Source organism: Nipponia nippon, unplaced genomic scaffold (genome assembly GCF_047370975.1).
Source record: "Nipponia nippon isolate SJK-2023a ecotype South Korea unplaced genomic scaffold, ASM4737097v1 scaffold_7, whole genome shotgun sequence".
Classification (NCBI taxonomy): Eukaryota; Metazoa; Chordata; class Aves; order Pelecaniformes; family Threskiornithidae; genus Nipponia; species Nipponia nippon.
Window position 1 is genome coordinate 17,869,114 of NW_028262391.1, and position 27,909 is coordinate 17,897,022.

The window sequence follows — 27,909 nt, forward strand, 5'->3', positions numbered from 1 at the left end:
GAGGCTACGGGGCGTGGGGCGATCCCGCTGACGGGGGCCGCTGCGCGCTCCTTCAGCCCCTGCGTGCGCAAAGTACGCGGTGCCGGGGGCGCCCCCGGGGCCGAGGCCGCAGCACCGCCGCCCACCTCTCCCGGGAGATGCCGGGGCGGGGCTGGGCACACCGGCGGCAGGGCCCCCGGGGAAAGGGGAAGCCGGCAGCGCCCGCGGCTCCGCGGCCGCGCAGCGCCGCGCCCCACGGAGGGAGGGCGGGCGGCGGGCCTTGCCCGGCACTGCCCTGCCCTGCCCCGGGGGCGGAGGGCCGCGGAAGCCTTTGCCTCCTCCCCCGGCCCCGGCGCACACGGGAGGAGCAGGCGGCAGCCGGAGGAGCGGCTCCACGGCCCCAGCGCTGCCCCAGCCGCCGCCGCCGCCGCCCGGAGATGCCGCCCGCCGCCCCGCGGCCGCCGCTGCCGCTACCGCTACCGCTGCCACTGCTGATGCTGCCGCTACTGCTGCTGGCGGCGGCGCGCCCCGCGGCCCCGCCGCACAGGTACCGCGCCTCCCTCCGCGCCCGCGCAGCGCTGCGCCGCCCGCGCACGGCTGCGCACCCCCCACCCCACCCGTGCCCACCGCGCGTCCGTGGGGTGCGCCGACACCCCGGCTGCCCCCGGGCAGCACCCGCGGGTGTTTTATTGCCCGTTACTGCATCACGGGAGGGCACGGACAGGGGCTCTTTCCAGGGAAACGGGCCACCGCGAGAGCAGCCCCGTGTGACATAACGTAAACGTAAGAGCACGCTGTGATACAAGAGGATATCCCAGTCCCTAAAGCTGAGCGGGGCGTTCGCTCACCCTGGCCGCGGCTCTGCAGGGGTTTTCCAGGGCTCCCGGCGCGTCCCGGCGGGGCGGCCGGAGCGGGGGCTGGCGCCGGACCCGTGCGGCCCTCGGCCCCCTCACGCCGGCAGAGCCGGGGTTCATCGCCGGGCCGGAGCAGCAGGGCTGCGCGCACGGTGGATTGTCTTCCTGGGGTACAGAAAACGTCCAGAGCCGCTTACTTGATTAAAATATCTAAATTCAAAGCATTTCAGGGTGGAATAGAAAGGAATTAAAAGTTATTTTTATTACTGTGCTGTTTTAACTACTATTATATGTACTATAAAAATCATTACTAACGGCTTTTTAATAATTATTTTTTCACGATAACAGCAATTTGCAATGATGTATCACACCACCACACCTTCCATCTTACGAATTAAAAAAGGAGGGAAGGATAACAGTCTGTGTAAACCTAGAAATAAGGTCCAAATAGTTAATTTTCTCTACACCTGAGTTTGCGTGTTAAATTGCACATTCTATGTCAATAGTGAAATTATGGAAGTAATGAAACATATGTTTAAAGTTAGCAATGTTTTTAAGTATTTAAGCTGTGTTTTTAAGTGTAAGACAGTCCGTGCCTCTTTACTATTACGCAAAGAATAAATGAAATATATTTAAAAATTAAGCACTATTTTTCCTATTATTCTCAGGCCTACATTTACATGTGGAGGAGTTGTATCTGGAGAGTCAGGGTTTATTGGGAGTGAAGGATTTCCTGGAGTCTACCCTCCAAACAGCAAATGTACTTGGAAAATCACAGTAAGAATTTTTAATATCACAAAATCAGTGCTGAAGACAATGAAGAGCTATTTGTTGTTAATGCCAGTGTTTTATATGGGATAACATATGCGCAATAATAAACTCAGTAACTCAGAGCAGCTCAACTATCTGGAGCTTTTTAGGGTTGCTGTAATATGATAATAGTGGCTGAAATAGAACTGACCTTGCCTAATATCAGAAGCAAATTTTCACTGACTTCCGTAGATACACCTCTAATTCTTTTAAATTAACCCACTTGAAAGCAAACATCTACCCTTCCAGTCACTGCAGAAAGCAATAGTTAGTTAAATCAAATGGATTAAAGTAAAGCTTTGAGGTGTAGATAATGAAAAGCAAAATTCATTGGCAAGAAGACATAGAAAAAGTTTCAAAGAAGAACAAAAAATTCAGGCAGGTTTGCTTGTAATGTGCTAATAACAGTGTTCTGCCAGCCAGGACATCAGGAGTGTGTCATACAGCACGATGACAAAGCAATAGAAAAGCATTGTTACGTTTATAAATGACCATGCGAAAGCACGTGGTACAATTGATGTTTTGATGCTGAAATGAGACCGTAAGGCAGAGACATCGTATTCATGGACAGCAAATGCCATTAAAACAACTAGGACTGAACACTCCAGTGCTGGACGTGTCCTTATCCACAGACTCGGAGAAAGGAATTTGAATGAATGATTTCTTTTCCTCACACCTGCACAAGTTAAGCCCTCCAAAATGGTCCACCAAATCTCGTCTCCATTTTTTAGGCACAGTTCACTGAGAACTCCTGTGACACTCAGGCCTAGAATATGGGCATTATAGAAAAAACAAGTATAACAAAGCATAAAAAAATAAATTTGTGTGTTGATGGGATCACTAAAGACAACTTCAGTTCAAAGACTGCATTACAGGCTAGGTGTTGGCAGTAGAATAGGGCGTCATGGGATAATTGTCTTCTGCTACTATAGAGACGCTGACGCAAAGCAGGAGACATTGATCTGTTTACAGTGTTCGGTTAAAACGACTCTTGTACCAAATGGGTGATGTAATTTTAATCATTTTATCTGAAGGATACCAGTGAAGCTGCAACAGTTGGTTTCTGCACCTTTATGTTGCTTTATTATTAGGGCCAAGTTAGAGGTTACCTTTAATCTGTGACTGAGTTTATCCAGGAGAGTATGATGTGAAATACAGTGTATGCTCATAAATAAACTTGCTTCCTGCTGTTGAGGGGCTGAGATTACAGCAATTAGCGTGGCCCACCTTACAATCTGAACAGCAGATGCAAATTGCATTTGGAATCATACCCACATGCCTTAAATGAAAGGCAAAAAAACCCCCAAAGTTAGTTTACCAATATAACTCAGTATTAGATCTTCAAAAGTTCAAAACTGAATCTGGAGGGAAATAATAATTTTGATTATAACAGCATAAAGTTTTTACCATTTAAAAATTTGGATTACAAATGGAGGCAGCACTGAAGAAGCATTTAGTGAAGCATCCCATGGATCAGCCCTTCATTGTATATTGGGGGTAGAGGGAGAAGAGAACAACTGATTATTTTTAAGAAGTCCATACAGAGTGGTTTCAATGCAGACTTAATGTGGCTGTTGCCAACACGGTGCGAGCATCCAGGCTAGCCTGGACATTGTGAGAAGCGTTACCACAACGCTGTAGCAGAGCTGTGTCTGCACTCGGGCTTTATTGACCATGGGAGGAACTCGATGGCTTTTGGCATTTCATGACCACCCTGACTCCCACTTTTCTGCTGTGCTGCCATTTACTCCTGCTCTTCAGCTGCTGCATACCATATTTTCTGTAGCTTGCCCAAAGCCGGAGAAGAGCTGCACAACTCTAGTAGCCCAGGCTTTCTTGTGCCCCCACCTCATTTAACCCCTATTAGACAATATTGTTCACTAAGCCAAGCTGATTTTTTCCTCCATCAACTGTGTAGAACACCCTGTCTTTTGGATCTGCAGGAAGGATGTGGGGAAGGCAAGGACTACAAAACCTGCAAGGCTAAGCCTGCACCCTCTTTAAAAAGAGGATGATTTACCAAACTGAGGGAAAGTGGTACACTCAAGGGTCTGGTTAGCCTGAATTTAAGCAGCAAAATCCTTTCACCAGATACTGCTGAGGCTCAGAATAGCTTGCAATATCACCCAAGTAAGAAAGCCAGTTACACCGTCATGAAGAAATATGCTGTAGTTACTGTTAGGCTTCCTCATTTAGCATCTGATCTTAGAAGGTGACTAAGACTTTTTGCCTGTCCATTTTAGCCAAGGGCTGTGAACGCCTTCCTGAAAACATTTTGCCTAATGCAGGATCTGACAAGTCTGCAAGACTGGAAGAAACATTGATTCACTTTGCATCTGGGTCACAAGAAGCATGAAGCTGTTGTTTTCTCAACTACAGGATCTCATCATCTATAGGAGAAATACACAGAGCGGCAGAGTGACAGCTAATTCATTCTTTAGAAGAAAATAGGTTTAGAAAACATTATGGGTAATACAGATAAAGCAATGTAGCATTCAAGTATCAGCTGAAATCTTTCCAACTGGTTTGCTAAAGCTAGAAGAGTCTCTCTAACTCAATTATGGTTCTGTTATTTCAAGAGACTGGGACTTTTTCAGCTGGCTAAAGAAAACAGCTTCTCTATTCTAAGAGCTCTAAGAAGTGTTCAGCACATGCTTGTGGTTATATTACAACCTTGGCAGACTACCCAGCAGCTTTTAGCTGTCTTTGCTAAGAAGTCATTTGTACAGCTATTTCCTTTCCTATAGTAATGTATATAGCTTTATCTAAAATGTCATATACATTTACTTTTAATACTCTGTAATCCTTCTTGGCCATCACCTCACATAAATGTGTCACATAGTCCAAGAATCTGGACTGCTGTCCTATGCTTTTCTGGCAGACTGCGTAGTTCCCATAAAACTCTAACAACTTTATGTGCAACAGTAATACTGATGACTGTCAGAGTTATGTAAGGTTATATTATTGTAGGTTCAGGAGCTGTGTTCCAGCAGGTTTGCTGACAATAAGCAAGATTTGAAAAATTTACTTATCAGGGGAGTTGGGAATCTACCCTGGAGGAGTGAAATACTGTAAATCACTTTCTCTCTGTTTTAAGCATTCATTTCCCCATATCATTATGAAACTGCCCTTCCAGTAGAGAACAGATCTTTACGCATGGCTGTATTGCCAGAAAAGAAATAGCTGAACAGAATCTAGTGCCTTTGTCAGGGAGAGCAAGCTAATATGAATTTTCTAAAAAAATTGTTCCTTTGTGGCTGGAGAGGATAGAGCTAGGGAACAAGTGACTAGGCAGGAACTGTGGTTATTCCCAGGATGTAACTCCAAATAAATTTCACATTCATTCTCAGTAAAGAGAAATAATATGTTTGGCTTGCAGGTAGCTGATGTATTTTTCAAGTCTACCTAGGACTTCTATGGCAAAACATACAATCAGCATTTTGGGATTTAACATACACCAAAACATATTAAGTGCATATACAATATAGGTTTAAAAATAAGGCAAACTATTTTCTCAGAAAATTGGCATTTAAGGGGTTTTCCCCACCAACAGATTATTTTTTAAGCAAATAATCTAAACCAAGTAATTTTGAAAAGTATGACAGTTTGGGAATCCTCTCTGGAAACTGAGAGGCACAATGATGAAGAGTGCTTTGTGTTCAGTCAGAACAACAACAGAAAAACAGCTTGACTACTTTAAATGCGTGAACCTTGATTAACATTATATGAAATACCTGCAATGAATTATTAAAAAAAAATAAAATCTAGGGACCTTATTTTGTGGTGGGTTGTATATATAAAATAATCATGCCCTTTTGAAGAGGTTAATAATCTACATGGATGATTTTAGGGAATTATGCTCTAGAAAAACTCCCCCTAAAAATTAAGGGAGTGCTATTTTCCTTTAGCCTTCAATAGGAGTAAGGTATCCTCCACATGAGTTTAGCATCATAATTTCTGATCCTAAGGATGTTCATAGAGTTAAGATAAGAAGGGAAGCAGAGGGCATGTATGGGTCAGTCACCCTCAGTGTGACAAGGAGAGCAGAAGCTAAAGTGCCGCTGTCCTTGGAAGATACCAGCTGGCTGGATAAAACAGACAAATAAGGCACACCCTGCAGGGAAGCATCACATTCTTCCTTTGACTCCTCCCTCCTTTTTTTTTTTTTTCTTTCTTAAGAGCTGAAATTCCTTCCAATTCTTCCTCTGAGGTATCCCATCATCGTACTGCATCAGGCTCGGACGTGGCTCAAAGTAAACAATACTGAGTCATGCTGGCCTTTGCTTTCTCCCCTGTGTTTCTCATGGAGCAATATTTTAAATGTCCTAGGATAAACATTGGCAGATTTTAGCACATTAGTTTTCAACATTTAAAAAAGGGAAATGATAGAAATGAAAGAGAAGTATTGTTTTGCAAAGATGCCTGTATTTAGGGTGGGATTCCTTGGGAGTAGCTGCAAACTGGAGCAGCTGCTGCCAGAATGTGGAACCACCATCCTCTGCACTCTTGAATGTCATCTGGTCAGACCACAAACTTTTAATTGATTTAACATGCTGGAACAAATTCGTTATTTTTGTGAATAATGACAAATATTATTTTAATAAGCAATGACATTATTTTATAAAGTAATGGCTAAATCTGAATGCATTTCTACAAGGACAGCAAAAAGACCTTTTCTTATCCCAGAACAAGCCACCTCTCACATTTCAACTTCCTTCTTCAAACTCTGGGAGGGAGTAAGTGTCTTCAAAGCAGCAATTCAAGCTGAGAAAGTAGGGAAAAATCTCATAAGCACTGGCAAAACTATTTCATCTAATATGATAGAGCAACTTCTGCTCAACTTTCAGAAACAGTGGAAGGAAAAGGGGAAACTTTGTGAAGATGGGTAGGTTGTAGCAAAGCTGCAAGACACTGTAGCAGAAAATGTTGGACAATTTTAACTGTAGGCATAACAGCTCAGTCTGTTTTAAAACATGCTAACCTTTAAAGGTCACCTCATTTGGATCCTGTTGTACCAGTTGTACAAACTTAGGAATAATGAGTGTTCCACACCAAAAGAGCGTATGTTATTTTACACACATACTTCTGGAACAAAGGCTGCTTTAGTTTAACTGCCTAAATCTGACTTTATCTGACTAACTTTACAGCCAGCATTTTTGAACTGAATTGTCCAGTCACATAGAGTTTGTAGTATTACCATAAATAACATTCAGGTCTTCTGACAGGAATACCAAATTCCTTTTAGCTCTTTTTCTGTTAAAATGACCATGTCTTAATGCTTCTTAGTGATTCAGACCAGAAGACAAGTGAATGCAATAATAAGAGATTTAGTTATGAGAGCAGTGATTCAAGGAGTCATATTGCTTTCACAGAATATCTTACAATGTGACCATGTGTCTGGATTGGCCTTATGCTGACTGTATATACGTGGATTATTTTCTGATACCAGCTATAGGGCTTGCTCACTTCAGCAGTGTGAGTATTAAACCTAACATCTGGCTTTAAAGTTTTCTAAAACATAGTCATTGTGCTTCGGAATTTCTGGGTAAGATTAGATGAGTTTTGTGGTTTTGATGTAGTAGTAGTAGTAGTGATGTACGTCAGCACAGGGAAACCAAATGCATTTTTGAGATAACTTTGAACTTAAAGGAAAATACTCTGAAGCCAGCAACAGGAACTGCAGTGGGGCTGGTCAGCCAGTGTGTACGTGGGCCCCGAGCAGTTGAAAACAGCTCATGCAAAAGTCTGTCCTGCTGCAGGATCCATATCAGCATTGGACATAAAAGCAGCCGCGTGAATGAGTAACCTTAACATATCTACAGCACATTTTTCACTACATCTAGAGCTGCTGCCTGTATTAGTATCTTCTGTGGGTTAAGTGGTCACTTCCATCTACAGCGCTTCCATCTATACCTGACAAGGCATTTTTAACTGTTGAAATTCACAACATTAAAACACTGTTTGACAATTTCATATAGGAACAGTTTAGTTGTAGTTTATCTCAAACTGGTGTTTTAAAATGCGTCACTGTTAAGGAAGGAAAAAATTCATGAACTCTTAAATAAAGTAGCTTAAATATGGACTTACTGCAGATATATTAAGTGTGTGTTATATATTTAAAGCAGAAAATAATAGCAGTGTCTCAGTAAAAGAGAACAGCTGCAATTATTTTAATAGGTAGCCACTCTACCGGGCTATGAATTGAATGCAGATAATTACACTCTGCCTGCCTAGGGTCCCTCTATACTTTAAAACACTGTTTCTCTTCTTCCTGTCCTGTTACATAGCGTTGAGTGCTTTGTTAGAATAGTTTTCACTTCTCGGTATGCTGCTTATTCTCTCAAAAGCTTGCAATTCTATCCCAGGAAATGTTCTCCTCCTTGTAAATTCTTACACTCTCTTAATTTACATCCTTCTCGGTACTCTTGCCTCTTTCGCAATGTCCACAGATGCAGACATGTAAGAAGATTTACCCTGACTTATGTTTCCTCAGATGTTTCAGAAAACAAAACTTTTCTGTATTGAGGACACCCACCCACTAGTGGTTCTTTTGAACTCTCTGTTTATAGTTTTATATATTCTTTCCACATACAATTCTTTCACTGCAGCCTTCAAGCTAAATGTACCCACTCCAATAACTAAATATTAGCGTTGTACAGCATTAGCCATAAAGTTTCCAATTTTATTTATAAATGTAAGTAAGTCATGTGTCAGTAAATAAAAAAATCCTTCAAACTGTGAAACTTTATGGCACAAATCAGCAAGATCAGAGAGGCCATTTCATTTGCTCAAAATTGTAAATTGCTTGTTCTATTTTTTTTTTTTTCAAACCATATTAATCTCATCCTCCTCACCTTACTTGGTGACAGGGAGCTGCATGGCTCATTGCATACTTTCAGCAAAAAACAAGAGAAACATGCCAAGCTGAAGTGGGCAGTGATGGTCTATAACCAATGATATGAGCCTTGCTAGACAATACTGTGGATCAGGAAGAAGATAATGGCAACAGAGATGGCCAGAGCTTTGTTTTTATGATTGGTCCAATTTGATTTTGAAAACCACTCTGCCTGGAGCATAGTTGGCAAAAAGACCTTACCTGACAAAAAGTGAAGGATATGAAAATACTCGTGCAAATAGTGGGATCAGATAGAAATGTGGTGTCAGTCACACTTCAAGATGTATCTCTCCCTCCCTCTCCCTCTCTCTCTGCAGGTCCCAGAAGGAAAAGTGGTTGTTCTTTCTTTTAGATATTTAGACCTGGAAAGTGACAACTTGTGCCGGTATGATTTTGTGGATATATACAACGGCCATGCCAATGGACAACGCATCGGCAGGTTCTGTGGTACCGTGAAACCAGGTGCCCTTGTATCCAACAGCAATAAAATGTTGGTGCAGATGACTTCAGATGCTAACACTGCTGGAAGCGGATTCATTGCAAAGTTTTCTGCCGCAGAACCACATGAAAGAGGTAATTAACAATTATGTATGTGTGGAAGACAAATATAACTGTACAACTCTATGGAGAGCCACATTAATGCTTAAAAAGATGTAATGCCAGAGATATTAGGGACTGTACTGTTCAACATATTCATTAATTATCTTGCTTAGCAAATAGCGAAGTATAACTGTTTAGCCATCGTAGTTAATCAAAGTAGTAAAGAGGAGCACTAACTATTGTAAGAGTTGCAGAAGAACTGCACCTAGTAGCAATATGGTAATGGCTAGGCAATAAAATGGCAGATGAAATTCAATATAGATAAATGTTGCAAATAAGGGGAAAATACCCTAACTTTATGTACAGTACAATGGGCTCTGAATTGATTATTACCGCTTAGGAATGAGATCTGAGGTTTAAAATAGGTAATTTATGAAAACAATAGTTGAACATCAATCCAGTGCTTAATAAGTATCAAAAAAGAAACAGAAACTTAACAATTTTTTGAAAAGGGAATAAAGACCAAACAACAACAACAAAAAATTATGCCAATATAAATCCGTAATGCATCTACATCTGAATACTGCGTGCCATTCTGATGTTCCCATCTCAGAATGGGATATAATAAAACTATCAGAAGCCATCAGAGACAAGTATGATAGAGTTAAGGAACATCATCTACACAAAGACCAGTTGCACAGCAGACCAAAGCAGAGGGTGATTTTTCTCAGAGAGCTGTTAAGGGGTGGAGTGCTGTGCTGGGGGACACTGGATTTTCCATTTCTACACTGCTTTAAAAACAATTAGAAAAACATATGAAAGAAAAATTTGTTAGGTATTATTAAGCATAAAGGCATTGCCTTGTGCTTGGGAAGGCCATGAACTGTGAGAGGCCGGGATGTTACAGGGAGGTGGTATCGCTCTGCTGAGTGACTCTTTTTCAAGGCTTTTGCTGTTAGCGTGATACCAGACTGGACAGGTTGTTGGGCAGACACGGTGCAGGTGATGAGTACTTTATTAGTCCTTCCAGTTGTATCCCTGTATTGATAACTTCTTGAAAGATATATTAAATGACTGTGACATGATAGAGTTAATTTAATAAAGAAGGTTCATAATCAAGGATTACATACCTGATGTAGCTTTGTAATTTGGGACTGGGAGGAGGAGATATGGAGGAAAAAAAGCCCTCTCTGTCGTAGGCTCTCCACAGGCTGCAGTTCCTTTGGGAATGACAGCTCCCGCCCAGGCCGTGGGGATGGCTGCTCCAGCACCTGCAGCTCCTCCTCCTCCCACCCTGGTGTTCGCAGGAATATTTCTCACTCTTTTTTTTACCCCCCTCTTCGTCTACATCTGGCATTTTCTGCCCTTTATTAAGTATGTTTTCCCAGAGGTGCCACCAGCTGAGCTGCAGGGCTCAGCCACGGCCTGTGGTGGGGCGGTGGCAGAGGCGGCCGGAACCGGCTGGGACCGGCCCTGTCCCCCTCACAGAGGCCCCTGCAGTAAAACAAGTGCATTACACGGGTTACCCGCACCCCTGTTGCGCTCTGGTCAGCATGGTGCGCTCTGCTTGCAGGGGATCAGTACTGCGGGGGACGACTGGAGAAGCCATCGGGGTCCTTCCAAACGCCCAACTGGCCGGAGCGAGACTACCCGGCGGGAGTCACCTGCTCCTGGCACATCATCGCCCCAAAGAACCAGGTAAGCTGCTGCCATCGCCCGGCCCGCGTGGCCCAGCTTCCATTGCCTGCAAGGACTAACACCTCGTCAACGGCCTGCATGCACAACACGCTGCCTGTGTTGTACTGAAACAATAAAAATGCTATCTGGCTGACATGTAAAGTTGGGTATGTGCAAGGAGTGCAGGCACACCTACGCTCCGGCGATACCCACCTTCCTCTCGTGCATTACCTGGCTCACTCCAGTAACTCCTATGCTTTCTCAACATTGTATGTCCTCTTCTGTGCATTGATAGGTTCCCCTAAATTAAACTTTTTAAAACCATCTGTGACTGATGAGGCTTTTAATGCAGAGTTGGGGTTTTTTTTAAGATGATTTTGTTAATTAACAAAACATCATGCAAATTAAGTTAGGACAGGTGATCATCTCAGGACCAAACATGATGATGACCAATGCTAGGTTTAAGTCTAACAACAGTTTTAGCATTTTCAGTGTTGCTGCAGTTTGTTATTGAGGTACCCAGGACAAGCTGATTGAATTTATTGAAATCAGAAATTATTTTATTCTGTTTACAGTAGAGGGAATATAATTGGATGTGTCCTGCACAGGGATTTTCAATGTACATTTCATAAAGTTTGTTTTATTTCATATTTTGAAGGCTCCATCTCATAACATACTTGCTTAATTAGCCAGATGCCTTCAGAGCATATGTTACCACTTCATTAAGACCTGAAGAGATGTGACAGCAGACCAAGAGGGCTCGTTTGCCACTGTTTGCCACACATGGCAAACACAAGTGTGTTCCCTATGCTGTAGGGCTAATCTTAATCCTAGCTTCACGTTTTCTGGATGTTGCCAAGCCACCTGCTCTGTACCTTGGCAGGAATTCTACAATGATTGAATGTTTTGGTTGTCCAACCATGTTTGGTAGGTTGCTTTTCTTATCCATGTCCAGCTTTTTAAATTCCTCTACATGTAAAGACAACTTTCCTCTTAATCTTCTGCTCATGACTGTAATCCTCCAAATAAAAAAAGCTGCCTCAGATAAATATATTCTTCAGATCTTTCATACTTTTCCATTTCCCAAGATATTTTCTCCCTTGAACTGAAGCAGTATGTCAGCTTAGCCTTTCCTGTACTCCTCTCTAATCCACATTCCTTGCTTGCTAGATACAGGTCATTTAACAATTCTATAGATAGGCAGTGATTTTTAAAACCTTATCTGTAAACTGCAGATTACTTTAGTTCTTTCCGAATATCTCTAGATAAGCCTAAAATTTTTTCCTAAGCTTGTAGAGAAGATTTAAGAAAGGCTATATAAGCATAAAAATAAGGGCATTATATCCTGTGCCTTTTGAAGATCCTGTTCCATAAATCTACACGTTTCCAAATATATACTTTTCATGCAGTGCAATACTGGTTATTTGCAAGCAAATGAGGTAGAATTTTGAGAGTGACAAAAGCCATTTTTGAAGAAGTAGTGAATAAGCATCTCTCTTCAAGTGCACATGAAAAGCTGTTCACTCTTCGATTTGCCAAAGTTTAGGTGCCGTTGTCTCTACTTCCCTTTTACAAGCACGTGAGCAATAAAACAAGGCACTCTTTTGCTTCTAATACAAACCAATAATTACTTCATTTATTACAGAAGATGGAGGAGCTTCTCATGACAGTGAAGAGCTTCTATTCTATCATGAAATACTTCTTTATTAGTGCAAAGTGCACTTATGAACAATAGTAAAGTAGATATTATGGCCTGCGGTTTTGCCTGCTATGGAAAAATTTAGCATTTCTCCTCCCAGTTGCATTACTTCTTTCTATACCATCTTTTTTGATCACAAGCATATTATTCAGATGGGCACTTCCATTTAAAGTGCATTTTTTCATCATGACGACAAGGCTTTTGAAACAAGCCTGTTATTCATCTTTGAAACCAAGTCCCCCTAGGTTACTCATACGTTATGGGAAACAAAATGATGCCCGACACGTCTGAATAGTGCAAAAGCCTATCCAGGCAAAACTAAGACATCAGGTGATACCAGGCTATCATTACTATGAATGTAGAACAAGATCATTTTTACTATGTCAGTAAATCAAATAAAGTGTATGCAATGTACAAATGACTCCTTTTTCGTTGTACAGTCTTAAAAGATTTAATATAATCTTTGTCTGAGACAGACCTTTAACGAGAAATCCTGCATATCTACGATCAGCACAATTCAGTGTTGTCATCCAAGTCTCATTTGTGCTATTTATGGGAAGGTGATTTAAATAGTGTTGTCCTTCATATAAATGCATTTAAGTTGCTTCTTTGTTATCTCTGTTTCAATCGTGCAGTTGTGTTGTGTTTTCCTTCCTTGCTACACACAACTCACAGAATCATACTGCAGGACTTCATTTCAGAGTAGTAAATTCCATTTCTGTTCTCTTGTCCATCGTTTTTCTTTCTTAAGTAGAAAAGTCCATAAATACAAGTCATACTGGAGATAACAGCATCAGTACTGGAAATATCAGAGTTATACTAGTTCTCACTTATGACTTGTAAAGCCCCAACATTTATGGAAATCGTGTATGGAAACACAATTCCTTTAACTACTTACTTTCTCTTGGTTTTAGTCTTACTATTTACTAATTTTCTTTGAATCAATATTTTTGTTTCTGACCTTTTTATTTCTGCATCAAGTAAACACAGCATTGGCAACCACAGTGACTCAAACCCTGCTCTTAATGAAGTTAGTGAAATGGTTCTTACCAACTTTGCCCTTGCTTTTTCTTTAGCATATCTTGAATGATACAATGACACTAAAAGCCCCTTTTCTGTGGTTTAGATTTGTTACCATTATTTTAAAAGTAACACTTAACACCTACTATCCTGTTTTCATTCACTCATAAAAATAACTTTATCAGAAGTTACTTGCATATATTTGAGAACAAAATGACTCTAATATTCTATAGAACATATGTTGAACTATTTGTTGGACAGAAATCACATGGATTAAAATACTTTTCTGCACAATTAAGTGGATTAAGGACTTCTCCTTTATGGAAAGAAAATATCAATTAGTACTTCAGATGAAGAGGTCACTTACTATAAGAAGCACTAATAAATTCTGCATATCAAAACCTTAATGAGTTATTTACACTTTCCCTGCAGCTAATAGAGTTAAAGTTCGAGAAGTTTGATGTGGAGAGAGACAATTACTGCAGATATGACTACGTCGCAGTGTTTAATGGTGGGGAGATCAATGATGCTAAAAGAATTGGGAAGTACTGCGGAGACAGTCCACCAGCGTAAGTAACTTTCTTGAATTATGAACTTCACTACCACTCTGTGTCATTTTGCTAACAGTTCTGTACTAGGCTTCTGAAAGATTTCTATTCTTTTTAAAATTAAATATGACATTTTCTACCTCCAATTGGACTTCTAGGAGTTGCTTGGTATCTTCTCTCTCCCTCCATGACTAGCCCTGGCTCCAACGCATGTTCTGTCCTGTCCCTCAAGCCTCATTAGAGCACTGTCTAACACCACCAATAGTAATGCTAATGCTATTGATATTGGTATAATACTATAATAATATAATATTAACGGTAGTTGAACACTAACATCACTTAATATGTATGTTTTGATTATAGATACTGAAGGACAAGGATCCAACTGAACTCTGTAGCCCCTTGGCTCGTTACTGACTTTATCTGACTCATTTCCCCCTCAGCCACTTCCCTTCTCCCGGTTCCCTGGCTGCTCCTTGCATCACTGCTCACCATTTCTTCCATCTGTGCCAAGGCATGTTCTCTCATAGCACAGACTGCTTTCCTCAGCATGCTAGGTAGTGCAGAAGGCTTTCACCAGCTCTGCTATCAGATTGCTGCTCCCAAACCACCTCAACACCCCCCCAACTCACCTATCCCCCCCAAAAAAACCCATACCCCCAAGCCTCCCACCCCCAACCCAGCCAATGGCACTGTAACTATATAATCAGGTCTAGCAATAGTGGATCATAATTATTCCCCAAAAAAGTGTAAAGTTTTTTGGGTGAGGCTAGTAATTTTTAGCTCTCCTTTCCCATTTTTCCTCTTCCATCAAGCTTCTTAAAGCTGAGTAGGTTTAGAAGATGAAGAGGATGCATTTTGTTTCAAGAAATACAAGCTACTAAAAAAAGTAAAGATATGGAGGTGTGTGACTAGGTTTACATCTCAGAAGTGGCATCTAGTTTGATTCCCAAGAGCAACTAATTGGTACAGGGGGAGGAGGTGCATGCCTCAGTCTTTATAAGCATAGCTTGCTAGACTGAGATTTACTGTGAGGTTTTTTTGTGTTTTTTGTTTGGTTGGGTTTTTTAAGGTTATGTAGTATACCCTCAGGAGACAAGAGGGGAGGCAGACATTCTGTAGGACTCTTTTCAAAGAGTCTTTTTAAAGATTTTTCTTCTCCATGCAGCAGCTATGCAGTAGCATCACAGTGCTAGAAATAGAGTAAACTTAGGCCTACAGAAATTTATTAGAAATTCAGCAAGAATTTAGTTCAGGGTAGGGCTGCACCTGAAATATATTAACTTCAGTTTCCCTCAGCCACGTTAGGCTTTTGGTCTTGAGTTACTCTTTTCTTTTTTCTTTCTTCTTTTCTTTTTTTTCAATTTGAAACTTTGTACATAAAGATACTTCTTTCCAGGCTTACATTCATTTCTTTTCAGGCCCCCTTCTTGTAAAGTTAAAAAAGCTGCTCTATAAAAAGATACTGATAACAGGGAGTCTTATGGGTAAGATTGTTCTTTAAGTGCTAGGTAATTCAGGCCACTAAAATGATGCAAGAGGCTAAATTCCATCTGTAGTTACATACATAATCACTTCCTTGTTTTCAGGAAAAACTTCACTAGCAAAAGTAAACTTTCCATATTGCCTCCAACCCAAAGGCCATGAGATGGAGGGAGGTTCTGCAAGGCAGAGTTAGTACTGAGTCTTCAAGGCAAGGAGCTGGGTTAGAAGTCTTGGACATTCACTTCCACCTCTTTGCCAAATGACATTCATAATTTTGCCATCGTCGCCTCACGTATGTATTCATAGCAAAGTGACTTCATAGTTTATAGCTTAGAGCTTTACCCGGAAACTAAGATGAATTGTTGCCTTGCAGTGCTGTGGCACTTGGAGTGACTGCAGATGGACTGCATGGGTCTCCAAATGGGTGATATGTTTCTTTGACCTGAATGTTGTAAGCATCTGTATGTATTAGATAACAAATCAGCATCATCTGAAGTAAAATCAGCCTCCCAAAAGGAATTCTATTGCAAACACTCGTCTTTCTTTAGACAGAATAAAAAAAGCAACCAGCAGATGACAGATGTGAGTTACGTTACTTAATACTTTATGACCAGATAGACAGGTATTCCATTGATGAGCATAGCATGAGAACCTCCTTGTGACTTTGCAGATCCATCCCTTACAACTCAACTGTTACTGCAGAACAGTAAGGTATTTACCTTCAAGCTACCGTAAAAAAACCCCAAACCTAACAGAATCTCATATTAGAAACACTTAACCAATGGTATCCCCTACAAATACCTTCAGTTCCTGCTGCGGGTGTTCTATTGTGCGCAAGTCGGATCCAAAGCGCTGGAGCAAATGGACTTGCTTCCTAGTTGAACAGAGTTTAAGCCAGAAGCATGATTAGAGTCTAGTTTGACTCACTCTGTATGTAAGCTCTGACATTTTAGACCTTTTCCAACTGAGGTAAGAACTGAACTCCACAAGATCTTGTCCTTCCCTTGGTTCTCAGAAGGCAGCAGTGAACAACACCCCTTACAGATGAGGCTGGTGGCCTCCAGTTCCTGGGACTTAACTGCCTCTTTCCAGCTGAAGCCTAGCCCAGCTGTGCAAGTATGTTTTGCACTGTCAGGATCTGGTCTTGGCTGACAGGGCAGCGCAAATGGAAGAAGTGCCAGGTAGCCTCTGAGAGGCTACTTAAACCACCTCTCAACTGTGGCTCAGCATCTATCCCCACAGCATGTCAAAGCTGTAAATCGGTCTGCCAAACCCTAGTGGGCTTCAAAATACAGACATTTTACCATGGACTTTGTGCAACAGGCAAATAAGGGCAGAATACTGGGCTTGGACCCAGGCCACATAGCTTAGAGATGAGATTTCCTGTTACAGAATATTAGAAGTGTCCTGAAAGCCAATTTTAGGATAGCATTGCTTCCTAACCAGAGATCCAATATAGAGCTTGAATGCAGTCACTTTCCCTTGCAGAATTGTGTATAGGCAGCTTCTATATCCAGTGAAAGGGGGAAAGTATGGCTCTTGGGGATTTTCCACTAGCTCTGCAGAATTCTCATCATAATTTGTCAGCTGGGTTCAGAAAAACAGTAAGGACAAGACCAGTGTCATAAAAGAACCAGAAATCATGGTGTGTGAACTGAATTGTGAAGCAATCCTTCTATAGAAAGTGTTAGTTGTGTGTCTGACACAGTAATTATGCAAGGTGGAACTCATTAATCAGCAGATACAGATAATGTAACATGGTATTCTGTAACAGAAACAGTATACATCAGAAGTATGAGTAAAGTGGATACCTTGAATTCATTTGGTAGTTGCAGAGATGATTAATTCAGATCCAGCTGCAGACCAGCAAGCATACAGTGTAACTACATACCTGATTCCTAAATAAAATTACTATGATACATAAATGAATAGTATACATAATAATCACAATTTGTTAGGAGAATTAATTACTCCCCCCCCCCCCTTCCCCCCCCCCCCCCCCCCCCCCCCGCTTCTCAGACAAAAAGCCTTTTTAAAAAAGACAGGATACACAGACTAGGTCAGATTTTTCAGATTTGGTGTTGTAGTCCTGGTGTTCAGGAAGCAGAACAAAGCTCTCAGGCAGCTGATACAGTGCCCTCCTATGTCCACAGCCTGTGTCAATACTGCAGCAAGAAAAGCATAATCTGTGCAACTACCGTGGCATCTGTAAATCTATAGAATTCCAGATAACCAGGCACTTACTTTTGGTTATGTCAGACTCAGCCATCAGAGTAAACTGATTTCTGAAACACCTGCCAAAAAACTGGGAGATGATCACAAGTTTTTATTTCAAAGGCCTGATTAAGTGTTTTGAAGAACGCCTGCTGACGAACACTGTCAGACTTGCTGGGAAGAAACAACACAATCATTTTAGTAAAACTACGTCTTAAAAACCACTTTCTATTTTCCTCTCTCCTCACCAAGATTCTTTTGCTCCTATATTTATTTTTCTTCCTCTGTGTTTTTGCTTGAAAAATGTGGGTTACTAATTATTAATGAATATTGAGATAAGCTCTGTGGAAAGCTCAAAAGAATGAGAGAAGTGCTGCTTTGGCTAGACTTGCATTCCATACGATTTTCTCTAACAGTAGTCCTGAATGAAGTCTTATCGCACTCCATCCACATCCAGAGGCAGTTAGTGTCACAGAAGGTACTACGCAGTTTATAAACTGAAAACTAATGCACTGAACAGTGCTTGTTCATGACATTTCAAATCCTAAGGAAATAACTCCATTAGCTCTTCAAGGCCTTGGTAATGAATACCCAATCACTGATGAAAACTGAGCCTGCAGAAATAATAAGCCAAAACATTTTATTTTTAGTGTTTTTGTCAAAGAATTACAGAATGCAACACTGAATTAATTTTCTTAAGGCCTTTCAAATGCATAATATGTTTTTCTTTAAACAAAACCAACCAAATGAATAAAAAATTTACTTACCTCCACTACATAGTGAGGATTTCTTCAATATAGTTTCCCACTGTGTTAATCTAGTCCCTTCCATTCCACAGAAGTGAGGTCTACAATGAAGTCACACAGAAGAATGTGAAGATACTCATATTGACATAACCTTCAGGAATCAGAGGTTTAGATGATTCATCAGAATGAGTTTCACTCTCATAACACTAGTGTCTGACATGCCAGCAAAGAAACATGTATTTCGGTATTAGTCTGGGGGCAGAGACGGCATTCAGACCAATAACGAAAGTGAAGCACTCTCTCTTTTTTTGTAAGAAGAATGCTATTAATGCTCTTTGTCGTTGACATTCAAGACAATGCAAATATTTTGTTTTTCTATTTCAGGCCAATTCTGTCTGAGAGAAATGAGTTGCTCATTCAGTTTTTGTCTGATTTAAGCTTAACAGCTGATGGTTTTATTGGCCATTATAAATTTAGACCAAAAAAGTTACCCACAACTACAGTTCCGCCTTCTACCACAACAGTCCCTGCTACCTCAAGTAAGTTTTACTGGCTTTATTTTATTTCTTAGTAAAATAAATTATTCCAGGACAAGGAGAGGGTTATGGAAAATTGTCATAGAAAGTATATTAAAAATTACAGTTTTATGGTTGTTAGTATTTCAAATGTTGAGAGAATGAATCAAAATTAATATACTCAAGGGAGTATCTTAATATACTCAAGGGAGAATCTACTTAACATTATTAAAAGGAAATCTATCCAGGCAAGAGTTCAGTGTAACAGTAACTTTCTCTCAGCTGAGAGAATTTTCCTTTCGCTTCTCAATTTTTGACAGTTAACTAGCAAATTTCGTAGTAGAATGGATGAACAAAATTCTTTTGTATAAGAAGTTCTAAATATTTTAGGAAATAGTTTTATTTGAAGGAACTCTCTCTTCTATACAAGTTAATACGTAAAAATCTGACCATATTATTCCTCATATAGTTATGAAGATCAAGCAAAACTGGCATGAAAGCCACCTGAGCCCTCTGTAGATTCTGTCGACATCCTGTCAACATGACACTCTCCTAGAATTATTTTTATTAAAAAAAAATAAAAAATCAGGGATCGGAACTTATAAAGAAATATGTCACACTAAAAATAAGTTTCCTTTTATATTTAAGATTAGACAGCATATATGAAAGATCAGAGGAGGATTTCTCTGAAGTTATTGCCAAAACTACCTCATTACTGAGATATTGAAGGGATAAATTCTTACAATTTCTGTAACCTGAATGTGAGAGATTAAAGATATAGTTATAGCAGAAAACCAAATTATTTATGATGTTTTTGCAACACATAACCTGATTTGTACTTAAAACGCATCAAAAGTCAGGACAGCAATGGCCTGTCAGCAGGAAACCAAGAAGCTGTGGTGCTTAAATACTGATAATGAAAGGTATTTAAAATAGATGAAAATAAACATTATAAAAATGAGATCATAATGATCTGTAAATGATTCTGATGTGACTGCTACTCTAATAATAAATAACTCAGCTCTTCTTCACTATAAACCACTTCTTAATGAAGTCGTTAGTTGAAGCACTTGGTCTCAACTAATCCAGGCTGTCAGATATCTCACACTGCATTTGTGTTCAGGGGTTTGCCATTGAGTTTTGCTCTGTGAATTGTTTGTGTGTGCACATGCAAAAGAGGTGTACTTTGCTAATTAATTCCCAGTCAATTTTTATGACAACATCAGTGTTAGAAAATAAAAAAACAATGCAAAGTCATCTGAGAGAGGACAACAGAGGGAAGGTGTTCAAAAGGACGTGTTAGGCAGACAGAAATAAGAAGCCCTTTTAATGTCTGATCAATTATGCATGGTGTAGGCATTTCTGATCTTAAAAACAAACCAAAGCACACCAAACCTCTACAGTTTAGTTAAATTTCTGATCAATCATTTGCATTCGGAAGTGTCCAGTTCAAATAGACTTAGCTTATTATCTTGCAAATCAGACCTGTTCAAGCTTGCACAGAACTCCAGGCATTAATAAAATATTTAACTTTAGTAGGCACTTTCAGAATTACCTCGGTCTCTATCTTACATAAAAGTATTTGTACTTGAAGAAATAAATAAATGCTATACAATACATTAATAAAAGTAATGAAGATTAATCCAATACATATGGTTAAGTAATTGATTTTATTTCATTGTATCAAGTCATGCATTTGCCTGTCAATATGGCTACATGTAAAATGGTAGGCAACTAAACTTTTAATTCATTTCTTCTCCAGTTTTTTGCTAAAATACCTTACTTGTCTGTACAAACAATAGGCAGCCTCTACTGACAAATCATAGCAAAGTTAGTCACCAAGCAAAATTTACTAAACTCAAAAGCAAAACTTGAAGTGTTAGCACAAAAAAAACCCCAAACCCTGAGAGCACCAAACAAGAATAGTTTGTAATGCATAATCCCAGTTTTAAATTTAGAAAAATCAGAGCACCTCAATAAATTTTTGGCAACTACCATACTGGCATGCACCTGTGACTTATCTACCTGCTACATTTCTTATCTTCCTGCTATGGACACTGAATTGAAAGACTCAAGGAACATTAAATTCTTAGTTTTTGTTGTGCCGCATGTAGCATTGAGATAGGAGGTACTTGCCTGACCTAGCAACTGACACTGTGAGACAGAAAAACTAATTAAATGGCATGGCACCTTGCCAAGCGCTAACTGTAATGTGAAATAATAATTTGAAAAATTATCATTTAGTTTGAAGTTCTAGGAGCTGAATATAGTGTATTATTTCTACATTGTATTCTGCACAGAAGTCACTTTATAAAAAGCAACTCAGCATATAATTAAACATAGAAATACACACCAGTATGAAAGAACTCTGCAGACACATCAAGGCAGCAGAAGTGATGACAGTGTAGATCTGACTGTAGGACTGGGGCTGCTTCATGTAGAATATGACTAGATATGCCTCCATAGACATAGTAACTTGCTCTTCGGAACACTTTTCCTTGTGGGAGGCATTTAACTTTCTAAAGAGTCTCACTGAATAGCAAACATATGAACACTGAAAAAAAAAAAAAAAAAGAACCACCATCCCCAAATCAGTGAAAAATATGGGGTCCAATTTTTAAACTTTGGATTTCAAAGGCAAAACAGTGAGTATGCAGATCTAACAGTGATGGGCATAACACTGAAGACAAAGTAATTTTAATGCCATTCAGCTGAATCTCAGAAACTCAGGAAATTATAAAAAGAACCAATTCATTCAATTAAAAGTACAAGTATAAGTTACCAATTGGAAAATTACTCAGAAGTTCTTTTTTAGAAAGTATAGGCTGAATAAAACTTCTGCAAAATGCTCCATTCTAAAGAAAGTAAAAAAATGCAAAGATATTCTTCATAACTAATTTAGGGTTTTTTTGAAATTAGGGTTATGTAGGGGGCTGGGTTTTTTTAATCTGTCTGTCTCAGCTCCATGTTTCCAATAATTATCATGTCATTGACCAAGTCTAAACAAATTTGAAAAGGACATAAAAAGCCTTAAAAATACTCTATCCGGACACGTTACGTAGAAAGAGTTAGCTCAGTAAAGTACAGAGACTACTAACATCCACCCAAGGAGGAAAAAAATACAAAGTGCATTCAGTTGTTTATAAACAAAGCATTCTGTTTCAGAAAGGAAATGTCAATCCCTAATATTAAATAGCTACTTCAAACGTTATGTTATGTTTCAAAATGTCATCAATAAAAATTATACAGTACTACATGTCATGAAGCTATGTGAAAAATTTAGAAGAGTCAGGAATTTGAACTCTAATCTCTTCCATCACAGTACAGTAATTCTAGATAAAAGGCCACCCCATCACTCTGAAGTGTTACTGTAGTATAATGTTATTATACTTTAAGTGTATTACTAGGGCTGCATGTCAACAGGCAACAACACTAAATAAGTTACATATTTAAGATCACACTGCAATCAAATGTAAATTTTCTGTAACATCCCATTCTATAAGGTCATTGGAACAGATATGCAGCTGAGACACACGTGAAAAGATGATGATTGGAGATGATGGCAGAGAAAAGGAATATTGTTATTGTGATGTTCATCCCTTGCAGTACCAGATCTGGCTAATGTATACATCAGGATTATTCATCTTTCTTCCTTTTTTTAAACATACTGCTTTGCATTTGTATCAAATACCTCATTTCAATTTCAATTTACTTTTTGCTCTTCAAAAAGTTGTGAAACCTACAGTTGCCCTGTGCCAGCAAAAGTGTAAGAGGAGCGGGACTCTCGAAAGCAATTATTGTTCAAGCAACTTCGGTAAGGAAGCAAAGTTTGTTTCTTTTTAATTATTCACTTGGCACCGTGTTTTTAGACTCATAGGAATTTTACCAGATGTAGTTCGGAGTTGTCATTAATATGTAGGCTATATCTTTCACCATCTTGTGTGTGTATCTGACATTAGTAGCTGTGTTTCGCTCAATACGTTCTTGGAGATATTCCGAAATAGGCACTGCACATATGTCTCAAACAAACATACTTTCTCAATCTGAAAAGCAAATGACAATGTAAGACAACCTCCTACAGGAAAGTGTTGATTCAATTACTGTATTGTCATCTCATTTGTCTGTAACCAGCCAACACACATTTTATGCTGTACCTGCTGACTATTCCACAATTCAGTTTATAGACTTCCAAAATATTTTTAAAAGTTGTTCGGAGGCATGGAAGCTTACAAGCACTGCTTTCCATACAGAGACACAATTCACTCAGGAAAAATGATGTCTGCTGTATATTTGGATGGCTTTGTCACTGCTGATTTATTCAGTTACGTCTCAGAGTATTTTCCCATATTAATACTGGAAGCTTTTTTTAATCCCCTATAACAGACCTAAAAATTTGATGGGACAACTCCCTCCCCCCCACCACCACTTTTTGTTTGTTTGTTTTAATCTAACTTTCTCTAACTTTATAGCTAATCCCATGAGATTTGAGGAAATCTGCTGTTTCAGGAAAGTGGGAGCAGCTTTGTGTCATTTTGCTACAAAAACAGTTGAGGGCTGTGGCTGTACCCTAAAGCAGAACGGAGTCACTGCAGCATGACCCTTTACCACTCTTGACCACCAGTCTGTTTTAATTTGCAAACAGTACAGGCTGGCCCAAAACCAAAAGAAGGAAGGGAGGGCAAGAAAAAAAAGTTTCCTCTTACTGACCATACCTCAAGCTCTTGTGGTTGATGTTAAATGGCGCTACATAAAACTTCCTCTAGCATCAGGGTAATAAGTCACATTCTCTCTCACCTTTTGTCAAATACTTGAAATTTTTCAGTCGTTTCCATAGCATGAGTAAGAGTAAAAATATTTTATATGCACTGTGAATGTAAGTGTATCCTCAGGTAAGAATAGAAACTGTGCTTTTTGTAGAATATGATTTATTCCAAGTTTATTTGCTGAATTTATGAATTTAGAAAATAAGAGCTATTTCTCTTTCATCATGCATTTCATTTTTATTGTTTCTAGAAATATAACTGCAGTACCCAGCATTTTAACATCCACAGTTCTCTCTTGATTGAACATTCCCATTTAATTAAAACCTCTGGATTAAAGGAAGATAATGCACAAATTTACAAACGCCTAACCCAACATGTGGATTATGCAGATTTGCAAAATAAATCTGGCTGCACATACTTGATAACTGAAGATCTAATTGATCCTAGGATAGAATAGCTTATTTACAGAAGGTGATCTGAGAAAAAAATATTGCTAATACCATTTACCATTCCCTTGTGACAAATAAAGATGGCCTACAAACTAATCTAGTGATCCTAGGAAAAAAAATGGTATCTTTATTTTCATACTGAGAGGTCTTTGGGAGATACGATGGTCTAATCTGTAGTCTAAATTTAGGTGAAATGGGCAAATTTGTATCAGTATCAGGCCTCGGACAGAACAAAATCGAGCTCCTAGGGCATTAACTATTCCCTGCTACTCATTTGAGACTGTCAGAGAGCTGAGAATTCAGTTCAACTTCTCCACTGTTTTCAAATTAGTAATTAAAAGTAGTATCAAATTGTACTGTTCAATTGAAATTATCAAAGCTTAGAACTGGGCTTGTAACAGGCTGATACATTCCAAGAAGAGTTTTATATTTGGTGCCACCAAAATTTGTCAGTATGACTTATCTATTACAGGTGATACCCACATTTTCAGTAACTGCTTCCAGTATTGTTTGTTTCCTTATTATGGACTAATATTCACTTTTTATGATGCCTCAAAATTTAAGTCTTAAAAATAATAAAAATGTATCAAATGTCTTTTCTTCTAGTAATAACTGGAACTGTAATCACAGCAATAACGAGGGCTGGCAGTCTGCATGCAACAATATCAATCATTAATGTATATAAGGAGGGAAATTTAGCAATTCAACAAGCTGGCAAGAGTATGAGTGCCAAGATTATTGTTGTGTGTAAGCAATGTCCTCTCATCAGAAGAGGTAAGTACACAAAAATAACTCCTCTGTGTGTTTATAAGAGACAACAGTTTTGAAAACTATTATTTGAAATATGACCACAAAAAATCAGTAAAATTACAGTAATTGTTTCTATAATCAGCAACTAATATTATAACCAATTTAAGGTAAAAATAACTAATTATCCAGGCTTATATTGTATTTTTAAGTTTTACTTACAAAGGATTAGACTCACTTAGATGAAAGGAGTTTGAAAAAAAACTGTTTTTTTCAAACCCACGTGATATAAAGAAAAATCTGATTTGGTTCTCTCAAATAAAGCTCAGTTAGATTTTGTTTTTACATGTATGTATTTTGGAGCTAGTTTTCATACACAGTTACTTAGAAGGAAAAAACAACAGTATGCTAAACCTAGAAGAGGTTGTCTGCCTTCAGAGAGCAGTATGTCACAGCAAATGACAAAAACCAACATGTTTCCCTGTTGCTTCTCTCCTGTATATATTCATATCTTTACTGTAGAAATACTAGTCGTATTAAGCCCACTCTATATCTGCAAACAGCCAGTATTACTATAGCTATCTTAAACAGTATTATACAGAGTATATCAACGAAAATCATTTCCAGTTAAATGTAACAAGGGGTACCTATATGGTGTTATAAGAAATACTGAGACTATGTTTCATTGAAGTAACTAAGTAAAATGTAAAACAGCTTTCAGCTCTGCCTCCTGAGTAAACAGGTAGAACAGGAGAACATAAACGGAACCATAGCAGGAAACAGTCAAAATAATTTAGTAAGCATCAACCCTGCTAACATTCAGGATACTACTGATATTTAAGCATGTTAATTCAAAGTGGGCAGTACCAAAGTGAAAAGCCCTTGTCAGAAATTAGCTTTTGCTTTTACCTTTAGTTCTCTGGAAACTAGACACCTGTCTGGGAGACAGAATAATATCCTTGCTGGAACGAATTGTCTCCTTTTAGGCAGACCACTGGCTCCAAACCACATTCTTCTGTTTCTCTTCCTAAATCTCCCTGAATTATTTAATAGCCATTACTTAATATCTAAAGTTTTCTGCTTATACCCCTATAACACCACTCCTTCCAGCCTAAGGCCTTGCAACCCCCTAACCCTTCTAAGCCATAAAAATACGAAAATCCATCCAATTTCTCCAAAGCCAGGGCTTATCACACATTAAGCCCACCTTGCTTGCCTGACTGCCTCTCTGTATATCTAGAAAATGTTTATGTCTTTGGGGGAGGAAAAGGGAATGAAAAGACTTAAGTGCATTATCCCTTAAGTGCCTTGTCCTACAAGCTGAGCAAATGAGAAAATATCCAAAATGAATGAGAAGCATTACATTTTAGGTGTTAGTAGCTAAGTCACCCAGTGTTTATACTGCATTTTTAATGTCTTTCGGATCATTTGACAGTCTACATTTAATGAATATCTCCTATATATTTTATTATGTGGTAGTAGATGCTTATCTACCTGATTTTTACGTAACTGTACTTTGTTGCATAACAAGCATGGCAAAGATGGGTAAGGAAGTATATGCTTTAGGTAAGAAGGAAAAAATGTTAGAAGGCATTGGTAACAGAGGGCAAATTAATAGAGAGCACAGATAAAGAACTATACTTACCAAATCACGTCCTGGATTTCTGTCTTGTAATATCGTGCTCTCCTTTGTAGGTTTAAACTACATCATCATGGGCCAGGTAGAAGAAGACGGTAGAGGCAAAGTCTTTCCCAACAGCTTTGTCATGAGTTTTAAGACTAAGAACTCAAAGATCCTAAATGCCTTGAAAAACAAAACATGTTAAAACTAAACTCTGCAGCTGCATTCTATCATCTTTCTTGAAAAATACCTTTCACTTACTGTAAGTAATGAAAATACAACTGACTGTCAACACTAAGACCATGCTCAACCTTTCTTCCTCCCATCCACCTAAGCACACCCTGGCACAAAGTGGTATCCATTCCATGTACCTAACAAGATGAGAACAGATCCTCCTAAGTCTTAAAGCTGAAGATTTGCAGCACAGCTATCTGACGTCAAACATACCAAATTCCAATTACTTGGAAGCTGTTAATTTATAATTGTCCAATTTTTTAAGGAGTTGTGTATGTAAAATAAGAATTCTAAGTGCAATATTTATAGTAACTCATTTTAACTTAGCTTTTTCTCTAAAGTTGTTTTATTACATGGATTTCTGCATTATGATCTGTGCTTAATAAAAAATTTTAAGATTAAATCATACACCAACTAGTTATTCATTATGTATAAAGTGGGACAGGCTAAACATAGAAACTCTTTTTTGCTCATTTACATGCTTTTGATGCTTTGGGTCTTGCATAGCATGACTGATACTACACTTCCTTGCTGACTAAGGGCCTGATTTTTTTTCCATTGAAGTCAGTGAATCATTGATTTCAACAGGAACTGGATTTACTCTTCAAAGAATTAGACAACTGTAGAACAGCACCATGCTTTTCTCTGCTGATGACTATAATCTATTTAGTAAATGCCACTATTAAGTTCCCTAAGGTAATTAGGGAGGAGGTAGGAAGGAATTAATTTAATGGCAGTAAAGTACACATGCAAATAGTGTTAAATTTTTGTCTCTACTGCAAATGGATGGACGATATGCTCAGTCTGGCACCAGTAGTGTAAACAATAGCATATCTGTCTCATTTATTTAATTCCTATATGCAAAACATTGAACAAGTAGCTATTTTGAGAATAAGGGATGGAACAGACTGGAAGCAGTTAGACAATGTTATAATGTTAAGAGATCTTTGTCAGATCTGTCTGTTGTATAGAGTTATTTGTTACTCTGAAACTGAAAGGTTATAACCGAAGATTGAGGAATAGAAACAGATTATAGGTAAAGATTGATACTGAGAAGCTGGAGAACATTTTGGTCAAAAGCAGGTATGAAATGCATGCTTCTCAAACCGGGTA

At 39.0% G+C, this 27,909-nt stretch overlaps 1 protein-coding gene across 1 annotated transcript; it reads left to right on the top strand.

The window, feature by feature from the left end:
• Positions 1 to 264: 264 nt before the first annotated feature.
• PCOLCE2 (procollagen C-endopeptidase enhancer 2) lies at positions 265 to 27,204 on the top strand. Its single transcript, XM_087739783.1, has 9 exons — positions 265 to 526; positions 1,502 to 1,610; positions 8,856 to 9,111; positions 10,652 to 10,776; positions 13,907 to 14,043; positions 18,852 to 19,006; positions 22,713 to 22,796; positions 24,801 to 24,968; positions 26,637 to 27,204. The coding sequence occupies exons 1-9, from the start codon at positions 417 to 419 to the stop codon at positions 26,765 to 26,767; spliced, it is 1,275 nt and encodes a 424-aa protein (XP_087595909.1). The 5' UTR covers positions 265 to 416; the 3' UTR covers positions 26,768 to 27,204.
• Positions 27,205 to 27,909: the final 705 nt, after the last annotated feature.

Excerpts from the sequence above, each read along its gene's own strand:
- PCOLCE2 (XM_087739783.1), top strand. The coding sequence starts at position 417 with ATGCCGCCCGCCGCCCCGCGGCCGCCGCTGCCGCTACCGCTACCGCTG. Across the intron at positions 9,112-10,651 it reads CGCAGAACCACATGAAAGAG|GGGATCAGTACTGCGGGGGA; the intron begins GTAATTAACAAT and ends CTCTGCTTGCAG. Across the intron at positions 14,044-18,851 it reads TGCGGAGACAGTCCACCAGC|GCCAATTCTGTCTGAGAGAA; the intron begins GTAAGTAACTTT and ends TTTCTATTTCAG.